At 52.8% G+C, this 10607-nt stretch overlaps 1 protein-coding gene across 1 annotated transcript; it reads left to right on the plus strand.

Annotated features, from left to right (window-relative positions):
• The first annotated feature begins 649 nt into the window (after positions 1–649).
• Positions 650–10360, plus strand: AQP8 (aquaporin 8). The gene is made up of 6 exons (XM_004020851.5): positions 650–716; positions 859–1112; positions 4070–4196; positions 6098–6312; positions 8535–8669; positions 9875–10360. Exons 1-6 carry the CDS (start codon positions 705–707, stop codon positions 9921–9923), a joined length of 792 nt encoding a protein of 263 aa, XP_004020900.1. The 5' UTR covers positions 650–704; the 3' UTR covers positions 9924–10360.
• Positions 10361–10607: the final 247 nt, after the last annotated feature.

The raw sequence follows: 10607 nt of genomic DNA on the forward strand, positions 1-10607 counted from the left end.
TATCATCCTGTTACACAGGGGAGGAAACTAAGGTACACAGAGGGTGAGCAAATGCCCAGGGTTACTCAGTAGTTCATGGAGGAGCTGGGGTTGAACTCCAGGCAGCCTGTTTCCAAAGTCCGTGGGCTTTACCATTGCCTCTGCAATCTCCCAGGACGGTCATCCATCTACACCCTCAGCCTTGCATCAGCCTGTCAGTGTGAGTGGACGTGTCAGGGCCTCAGATACGAGATGTCCTTGGAAATTGGTGGAAAAAATCACTGAAGTTGAGTTTAGCCTTACTTCCCATGTGTGGTCCCAATTTGGTGGGAGCCTCCCGTGTTCACTCACGCATGTAGGTCCCCTCTGGACCCCTCCATCTCCTGCTGGGAAAGACCTAGAGTCCTCTCCAGGTGACCCAGTGAAGACAACGCCTTTTCCCTTTGTTGGTAGAAAGCTCAGCAATCCTTGACCACCCCCTGCCCTGCCCAGCTGAGATTTTTTTTTAAAAAGGCTTCCTCTCCGTGACCTCAGGGCCACCTCCCACTGGTCTTTATTGCTTTCTCGGCACCCTCGGGAGCGTCTGGAGCCCTTTAAAAGGGGCAGAGCCTGTTAGTGGGCTGGCAGCCCGGGTCCTGGAGATAAGAGTGTCCTGTCCGGGACAGCAGGTGTGGGTTTCCCAGCCAGGGCAGGACAGAGTCCCGCCGAGAGTTACCTCCGCCCCAATGTTTACAGAGGTGCGTCCACTCCTGGCCTCTTCCTCTGCAGCCTGGCCCTCCAGGCGGGTGGCTGAGGATTCACTAAAGGTGGAGCTGCTGGGGGCTTCCTTCTGGGCTCTTCTCTCATCTGGCTCCCTCTCTCTCTTGCCCACCTCCGCAGGCAGCTGCACCCATGTGTGACCTGGAGTCGGGCAGCGTCAAGGTGAAGGAGCCCAGCAACAGGGGCCGGTGGCATGGGTGCTGGTACGAGCGGTTGGTGCAGCCCTGCCTGGTGGAACTGCTGGGCTCTGCTCTGTTCATCTTCATCGGCTGCCTGTCGGTCATTGAGAACGGGCCGGACACTGGGCGGCTGCAGCCGGCGCTGGCCCACGGACTGGCCCTGGGGCTGGTCATTGCTACGCTGGGGAATATCAGGTGGGAACAGCTCTGGGCACTCAGCCTGGTGCCAGCTGGGGGGAGCCGGGGGCGTGGAGCGGCGTGGTGGGCAGGCACCCTGGGGCACACACCCAGGATCCTGAGAACAGTGTGGATAAGAATGTGGGCTGAGGGGTCAGACTGCCTGGGTTAGAATCCTGGCTCTTCAGTCCGAGAGCTCTGCAACTTTGGTTAAGTCACTCTCCAAACCCAACTGCTCACCTACCTATGAAATGGGAACAGTATTTTCTAAATCTTATTTCTCAAGCCAGTGCAGGTACAGTGCTCATGCTTACCATGAACTATTCCAAGCACTTTAGGTATAGCAATTCATGTAATCCTTACACCCCTGTGCAATTGGTACTATTATTAATCCCATATTTTCACTGTGAAGGGGATAGGTCAGGTAACTCGTCCAAGGACCCAGGGCAGAGCCAGGAGGCAAACCCAAGCTGTCTGTTGCCTAACCCAGCACCTCCTGGTGGAGGTGTGAGAATGAAATATTGTGAAGTGCTTAGTCCATAGAAAGCGCCCAATCACTGTTGCTTGCTGTGTTACTGTTACCTTTGTTATTGTTGTTTAGTGGCTAAGTTGCTTCCAACTCTTTGCAACCCCATGGACTGTTGCCTGCCAGGTTCCTCTGTCCACAGGATTTCCCAGGCAAGAATACTGGAGTGGGTTTCCATTTCCTTCTCCAGAGGATCTTCCTAATCCAGGGATCAAACCCATGTCTCCTGCATTGGCAGGTGGATTCTCTACCACTGAGCCACCTGGAAAGCCCACTGTTACCATTAGGACAGGGTTTTGCTCCAACCTAAGGGAAGGCAATGCTTCACAGAAGAACCCACCAGGGGGGTAGGGAGGGCCAAGGGGCTCCCCTTGCATAGCCCTTCCCTGAATGGAGGCTCCACTGGGAGGTCGTGGACTCCCAGGAGAAACGACCCAATGGATGGGGGGTCTGGCAGGGAGATCTAGAATCTGGTTCGTTTGTATTTAGTCTCTCACAGAAAAATGATCTGAGTAGGGAAATTAAAATACTGTTTCTCAGAAAAACAGAATGGAAAGAGAACTGTTACATTTCTCTTTAAATATCTAAGGGAAGCTGCAGGTGGGATGAAAATCAGTGTCCTCTGTTCTCATCGGTTCAGGGTTGAAGGCAACATTTGTCATTGCTTAGCAGGGTGACCAGGGCAAGTAACTGAACCTATGTTAGGTGGAATAAAAGGGAGATGATAATAGTAGCTGATATTTGTTGAATACCAACTAGCTGCCACTACTCTATAGGAACATGTATTAATTATTTTTGCAACAGAGTTTATGAGATAGGGATCACTAAGGCACAGAGAGGTTTTATCACTTGCCCATGGTCACACAGCTCTTCCATGGCTAAGCTGGGGTTTGAACCCAGGCCAGCTGGCCAGGGAGGACATTGCTTTGCGCTGCAGGAGGCTGCCTATCTGAAATGCCAGCCTTTCATCCAACCATCTGTTTTTTGTCAACAAATATTTACTGGGTACCTGCCACAAACCAGGCACCGGCTTTGAGGTTGTTGGAGCACCCAGCACAGCACTTAGCGCTGAGTAGGTGTTCAGTAAGCCTTTAGTGAGTAATCAATGGATGATCGTTTTATTGTTAATGAATGTGAAGTGAGTTTCTTGAACATGTGTGGTGTTCCAGCCCTCTCTTGGTTGAGCCATGCTCTGAATGAGTTTTTCACACCTTTTGGACTGGGTGATTTGGTGGAGGGGCTGATGGCAGACAGGCTTCTAACTCTGCAGTCTCTGGCGGGAGGCTGCCGCTGCCCCCCACCTCTCTGCTTTGGCAGAGCCCAGGCTAAGCTTGGTCATAGACCCGAATTGAGGCCCCTCTCCATCGACTGAGTCTGAGGTCAGCTAGTGCTTCCTGACCCTGCAGGAAGCTCCCCGAGGGCCTGTGCGCAGAGCTCGGCCAAACAAGTTGGGGCAGCTGGTCCTGAAATGTCGGCATGTTGGGCCAAGTCTTGTGTCCAGAACCAGGGTCCTCTGTCCAGTCTCAGCTCAGTGTCCTGTGCCCGCTGGGTGGGCAGACCCATTAGTGGGCTCTGAACAGCTGGGGAGACATGGGGGATCTTGGGGTCACTGTCCCTTTTATTGGGTGTCCATCCCATGCTCCTGAGGGCTTGTTGAGTCAGCCTTTCAGGACAGCTCTTCTATCTGTGTGGGGCTGGACAGGATGCCAGTGGGTGTAGCAGGGTATTCAGGGGCCTCCCGGCCCTGGGACTCAGATGGGTTGAGCAGCTTGCTCAAGAGAAAGGCTCTTTACCCAGGACCAACGGAACTGCCCCACAGAGCCAACTTGAACCAGCCCTTTGACCTAGGTTCGATTTTGTTTAACCTCCCTGCACATTCCAAACCCCAGATCCCAACCCCCAATATAATCATGAACCTCTAACCTCACTCCCAATTACCAATGCCATTTCCAGCAACCTTTAACCTCAAGTTTTACACACAACGCTAGTCATACTTTCAGACCCAAACTAGGATTTTTATTGGTTGAGCAGTTCAACCAGTCAGGGGCTATTGTTCAGGGCCTGGTTACTTTTTCGGGGAGGCCGGGATACCTCTCCTGGCCTATGCTTTTGAAGCCTGGGGTCTCGCTGTGCTCTGTGGCCACAGCTCTGAAGGGCTGGACACAGCTCTGCAGGGGTCGAGAGATGCTTTTCCATCACGTTTTTCCTCTGGGCCATCCTGGGTCTGGGGGTAGGACAGGAATGCGGCTGCCCTCCCTTTCTACCCTCCCCCCTCATTACCTTCCCTCCACCACCCTGCACCTCAGGGAAAGTGGGGATGATCTGCCGCCTGTTTTCTGCTTGGGCTGCCCTTGACTGATGTTGGCCCTGCAGGGCCACCCAGGGTGCTGTGGGGACCCAGACTCTAAGCCTGGGCCTCATGACTCCTTCTGCATTTTTTGGGCGACAGCGGTGGACACTTCAACCCTGCGGTGTCCCTGGCAGCCATGCTGGTCGGAGGCCTCAAGCTGACGATGCTGTTTCCCTACTGGATCTCCCAGCTGTGCGGGGGGCTGATCGGGGCCGCTTTGGCTAAGGTTGGTGATCCCCCAGGGGGCTGGGCTCGGGGCTTTGGCTCTGCCAGGGCTGCTGGGGTGTGTGGGGGTGGGGAGCGGGGACTGTCTGATTCTTTTCCTGTCGCCTCCAATGGGACTGCAAGTAAACTTGTTAGTTGCTTAGTTGTGTCTGACTCTCATGACCCCGTGGATGTAGCCCACCAGGCTCTTCTGTCCAGGGAATTCTCCAGGCAAGAATACTGGAGTGGGTTGCCAGTTCCCTCTCCGGGGGATCTTCCTGACCCAGGGATCAAACCTGGGTCTCCTGCATTGGCGGGCAGATTCTTTACCATCTGAGCCACTAGGGAAGCCCACAAAATTTCTACCCAGAAGGGAACACTCTAAACCCACCCTGTTCTGTCCATGTCTAGCCCTCCCTGGACAGACCAGGAATCAGAATTCAGAACTGAAAGTTTCTCTTCCTGAGTCCATTTGTGGCTTTAGATAATGCTGATTTTTAAAATTCATCCATTCACACACTTGTTCATTTCTTCTACAAACATCTCACTAAGCACCAGCTGAGGATTAGGGGTGCATATGGTTCTTCTCCTTGAAAACTCCTGAACTAACTTCTCTGTGTGTTCTCTAGTTTGCCTGCCTTTAAACTGAGTTACTCTACCTTTGATGGGAATTAACACTTAATTTACTGGAAATCTCCCATTCCAACAGAAAGGCTAGCTCTTCCTCTCAGCCACAAAATTTCTATGGTTATACACTGAACTCCATGCATGGACTTCTTTCTCTCTCTTTGCCCACCTGACTTTCTTTTTTCCTTCTTCTCTTTCCTGCTCTTCTTATGTTTTAACTAGGAGTCCTTCAACATGAAGGCTTTGCTTGGCTTGTGGTGGGGTGGGGGAATTTGGGGTGGGTAGGAGTGAAGGGGGTGCCTATTAGCCTGGCTAGGGTTTGGACTGTGGCTCTAAGCGCTGCCCACTGCAGACTTTGGTTTTGATCCCCATTTTGCTATCTTCCCTGCCCTGGTAACCTCACGCCCCATTTGAGACCCTGCTGCCCTGTCTGTTTAGAGTGGGGACTGCTCCAATTCCCCATGGAACGCAATGCCTGGACTCTCCCTCAGGCCGAGCCACTTGCAGACTCATCCGACATAATGGAGACCAGTGCAGGGCAGCAGTGAGCTCACTGAGTGTTCCTCTCTGCCCCACCCCCCATCACCCCTCACCACCCCCGCCCAGCACTTTACAGAATCCTCTCATTTAATCTCCAACTTGACCAAAAGCCAGCAGCCGTCCTTAGAGAGCACCCACCACCTGGGCCAGGAACTGTTATGATCAGCAACCCCACTTTGCAGAGGGGGACACTGAGGGACAGAGAAGGCAGTGACTTGCCCAAGTTCCCAGATGAGCTGAGGTGCAGCAGGGCCCAGATTTGAGTTCTGGGTCTAGAAGCTTGTTTGCCCTCCCAGGGGTCATGATGACCCAGAGGCTGACTTCTTGGGAAGCCAATGAGCTTAAGTTCCGTGGCCCTTCTCATCCCTTCAAAGAGGTCTTTCAGGGGGCTGGCAATGTGTTCACCTGAGTGTATGTATGTGTTTGCAAAATTTGTAAAAATTAGGTATTTCCGTATTCTTTTCAAAAAAAGGTCATCTAAGTTTCATATGCTTCTGATTCACAACACCTGGGGCCACCACTAGGTTATCCCCCTTTTACAGATGAGCAAAATGAGGCTCAGGGAAGTCCAGTAGCTCAGATGAAGCCACACGGTAGGAACGGGTGGAGCTGGGATGTGGTTCCAGATATGTCTGGCTGCACATTGAACAGGACCCTTCCCTGGCTTTAAAGCGTGTGAACCCCCTACCCCTGGACCAACCCAGTCCCCAGCTGTCTCTCCGCCCCCACTGTGGGGCTGGCCACTGCTCTCCACAGGCGGTGAGCCCCGAGGAGAGGTTCTGGAATGCGACCGGGGCGGCCTTTGTGACAGTCCAGCAGTCGGAGCAGGTGGCCGGGGCAGTGGTAGCGGAGATCATCCTGACGACACTGCTGGCCCTGACCGTGTGCATGGGCGCCATCAACCAGAAGACGCTAGGTCCTCTGGCCCCATTCTGCATCGGCTTCTCTGTCACCGTGGACATCCTGGCAGGGTGAGTGCTGCTTGGCAGTGGGGCTGCAGTGCTCAGCCCTGGGCCAAGGCTCGGTCCTGGAGGAGCGCAGGCCTGCAGAGCCTCCCTGAGGGTCACAGGCTCAGTAGCGAATAGAAGCCATGCAGACAGTTTAACCCGGGAAGTGGGCCGTAGGAGGCAGACAGGGAGTGGTGGGGATTACGGAGTCTTAGGAGGCCCCCACCATGCACCTCTGCTAAGTTATCAATGTGTGGGAATATGGGCTTGGGCTGACCTTTTTAATTTCATTCCAGAGAAGTCAGAAGACTGGATTTTTATGTGCATTTCCTAATTTTGTAATATCAAGAAATCATTTCTGTAGACTGTGTTTATCTGGCCAGCAGGCAGCCAGATTTTAGCTTCAGACTTACAAAGAGCTTTTACACCCATTGTCTTGTTTATCAAGAGCCTTTCAGTAGGCTTGGGAAGGCATTAAGGAGACAAAGGGTTATTTCTCCCCATTTATACATGAGGTCTGGAGAAGGCAATGGCACCCCACTCCAATACTCTTGCCTGGGAAATCCCCCAGGTGGAGGAGCATGGTGGGCTGCAGTCCATGGGGTCTCGAAGAGTTGGACATGACTGAGCGACTTCACTTTCACTCTTCACTTTCATGCACTGGAGAAGGAAATGGCAACCCACTCCAGTGTTCTTGCCTGGAGAATCCCAGGGACGGGGGAGCCTGGTGGGCTGTCGTCTCTGGGGTCGCACAGAGTTGGACACGACTGAAGCGACTTAGCAGCAGCAGCGTACCTGAGGAAACAGGCTCAGAGAGGACACAGGTGACTTATTTAAAGTTATTGTTGTTTAGTTGCTCAGTAATGTTGGACTCTTTGCCACCTCAGGGACTATAGCCTGTCAGGCTCCCCTGTCCATGGAATTCTCCAGGCAATAATACTGGAGTGGGTTGCCATTTCCTTCTCCAGGGGATCTTCCCAACCCAGGGATCCAACCGGCGTCTCCTGTGTGGGCAGGTGGATTCTTTACCACTGAACCACCAGGGAAGCCCCTCATTAAAGTCATTGTGTGTGTTAGCCACGAAGTTGTGTCTGACTCTTTGCGATCCTATGGACTGTAGCCCGCCAGGCTCCTCTGTCCATGGAATTCTCTAGGCCAGAATACTGGAGTGGGTTGCCATTCCTTTTTCCCGGGAATCTTCCCAACCCAGGGATGGAACCCAGGACTCCTGCATTGCAGGCAGATTCTTTACCATCTGAGCCACCAGGAAGCATTAAAGGTCACTAGGCAGTGGCAAATTAAGTGAAAGATCTGGGACAAGAGCCCCTGCTAAATGGGGGATGAGGGAACTCCTTCCTGAAGGCCAGCTCCTAACCCAGTGTAGCCTTTCCTAGCTCTGCCCTCTGATCCTGTCATCTTCTGGGAGGTGGCGCCTGAGGAAAATAGGTGTGTAGAGCGGTAGCAGGGCTTTGCTGCCCCCTAGTGGCTCTTGGTTCACTTACAAACTTATTGACTCATTCATCTGGCTTTGACCACTGGCCACAGGCGGCGTCCTTGCAGGGTGAGGCCTGAGTGAGGACCCCAGCTTGAGTCAGTGGGGCGAGGGTACAGACACCAGGACTAGAGAGGTGCTCCTGGGGAACACCCGCCCTGTGGGAGATGCTGGGCCCCAAGCTTGCAGCACAACGAAGACCTCAACCAGGTCAGCTGGGTTAGAGTTAACACTTGCAATGAATTATATGAGAAACACGGGCTCTGTATGTGCTGTCTCATTCGTCCCTGATAACAACCTATGAGGCATGTACGTTCACCTCAACTGAAACACAGAGAGGTGAAACAAATGTCACCCCTAGAAATCTCTAGAGTTCTAAATCTAGATTCACTTGACCCCGAAGTTCGTATAGTTAAGAGTTGCCTGACTTTGTCAACTCTGGAGAAGGCGTAGGTCCATTTTCCTTCCTGCCGTCACTGAGCCGGCACTGCTTGCTGGCCATTCTTCCAGAAGGGTGTCGGGGGAGTGGCAGACCTTAGGGAGGACCCCAGGGAGGAGTCAAGCCTTTCACTTCCTCGTGTTAGAAGTCTCTTCACCTGTGTCTTCTTGGGGAACTTCCGGATGCCCATGCTATCATGGTGTAGAGAGGGTTTCCGGGTAGTGTGTGATCTAGACCCACATAGGCGAAATGAACCAGGGTGGGTCGAGGCTCCTTGGCTGGCATTCTGCTGATGACTGTGCTGGGCGTTGGCAGGGGTGCTGTGTCTGGAGCGTGCATGAATCCTGCCCGGGCCTTTGGACCTGCCATGGTGGCCAACCACTGGGACTACCACTGGATCTACTGGCTGGGGCCCCTCCTGGCCAGCCTGCTTGTAGGAGTGCTCATCAGGTAGGAATGTGACATGGGGTCATGGCCCATCTAGGGCATGGGGATAGTTCCCAGGGCATCAAGGGGTAGGAGGCTAGGGTCTCGCTTGGGTTGAGAGCAGAGAAGAGGCAAAGTTTATGACTCTGGGACCTTTGGCTTCAAGTGACGGAAATCCATTTGAACATAGCTTTTGTCATAAAAGGAAACTCATTGGCTGGCATAACTGAAAAGTTTACAGGTAGCCCTGACTTTGGTGGGAGCTCACACAATGTCTGTAGGGTTGGGTCCTTCTCACAGGCTCTAATGTCCTCTGGGTAGGCTTTGTGCTTAGGCAAAGCCTCTCTGATAGAGGCAAAGATGCCCACCAGGCATTCCAGGCTTCCATCCTAGCAGCTCCATAACTAAGACCAGAGGAACAACAGCTCTTACAAAAGTCCTGGATCTGCTGTTCTCTGGGTTGAACTGGCCCAGTGTGAGCCATGTCTACCTCTGAATTGGTCTCTGTAGCCCTGGGGCCAGCTCTCTTATTGACTATGTCTGAGCATGAGCCTAATCCTGGAGTTAGGGTGAGGTCAGCCCCTCCTGAACAACTGTATTGACTGAGAGTAGGGGAGGAATAGCTCTCCACAGGTGTGTCATACAACTCAGGGAACCCTATCCACATAGAAAATCATGTCAATGGTGCCCCCAAGAGAATGCATGTCAGGAGATGCCATTCACATAAGACACATTGTAAGCGGTGCTCCCTGACTGTGTGCAATGGATAAGGTTGATGTTATTATCAGGAGGATAAAATCTGCTTGACTGCTTCTCCTCCAGCTGTCATCTGTGAGCCTCAAGGATCCGTAGGGTCCTGTCCTTTCTGTTTCAAGTTGTGTAGGGATGCGAGTTGGTACAGAGCCCGCTGTCTGGGCAGGGACAGGCCCTGGGCTGGGCTGATCTAGACTGCTTGCATTGCTGCCCGTCTGCAGTCCTGGCTTGGCCTATGGCTTAGTAAAAAGCATCAGGAATCATTCTCTGATATTTTCAAAATGGTACAGATGAAGATCTTCAGGAAAAGGGGTTGGAAACCCAACAGGAGAGAATTTCTCCCTCTACCCCAGGAGATCTGGGTATTGAGGCTGGAAAGGCCCAGGAAGGCATCTCTCTGGACCTGGAGACATGTGATGAAGGACTAAGTCTCTTCCAGAGACTTGGAGACCTCACTGAGCCACCTTTTTTTGTAGGTTCTTCATTGGAGATGCGAAAATTCGTCTAATCCTAAAGGGACGGTGAGCTGAGATGGTGGAATTCCTGCTGCCCTAGGAACCCTCGGTGGACCCATCCTGGACCACAGACCAGACAGCTCTGAATTTCCTGCCGGGGCAGAGCCTCCAAGAAGTGACTGACATGCTTCCCCTGACTTGGGCCTGGCTTCTTAGAGGTGCTAGGTCCTTCGCATTCCTTTGTGCTCATCAGACGCTTCAGCCTAGGGAATGTGTCGCCAGCGCCACCTAGAGGGAGGTAGGAACAGCACAACAGAAGCGCTTCTGCGGGGAAGGTCCCAGGAGTAGAAAAGGTGACTGTCAGTGTGCCTCTGGTCATTCCCCTCATCCCCTTTCTCCTTCTCTTGTGCCCCGATTTCTCTGTTACAAAAGGGCCTGCTGTGGTCTGTTTCTCTGCTGCCTGAGCTGTCAGTCCAGCTTTTCAATAAATAGTCCAATATTTCCTTCTGTGTGCCCACTGGCTGGCCTTTCCTTTCAGAAATGGACACTGCTAGGGAGGAAGCAAAAGTCCAGGCTGGGCCAGACCCACGGGAACTCAGTCTGGAGCTAAGTCCATTCTAGAGTCCTGTTTGGACTCAAAATTTGTTCCAGATCACAGACCTCAAGACCCTTCGGAAAAGCCCGTTGCAGACTCGAGGGTCTGGTTTAGTTCCCAGGGCTGTCCAGGACATGAATCTACCCACTCATGGCACTT

This window comes from Ovis aries, chromosome 24, assembly GCF_016772045.2.
Source record: "Ovis aries strain OAR_USU_Benz2616 breed Rambouillet chromosome 24, ARS-UI_Ramb_v3.0, whole genome shotgun sequence".
Lineage (NCBI taxonomy): Eukaryota > Metazoa > Chordata > Mammalia > Artiodactyla > Bovidae > Ovis > Ovis aries.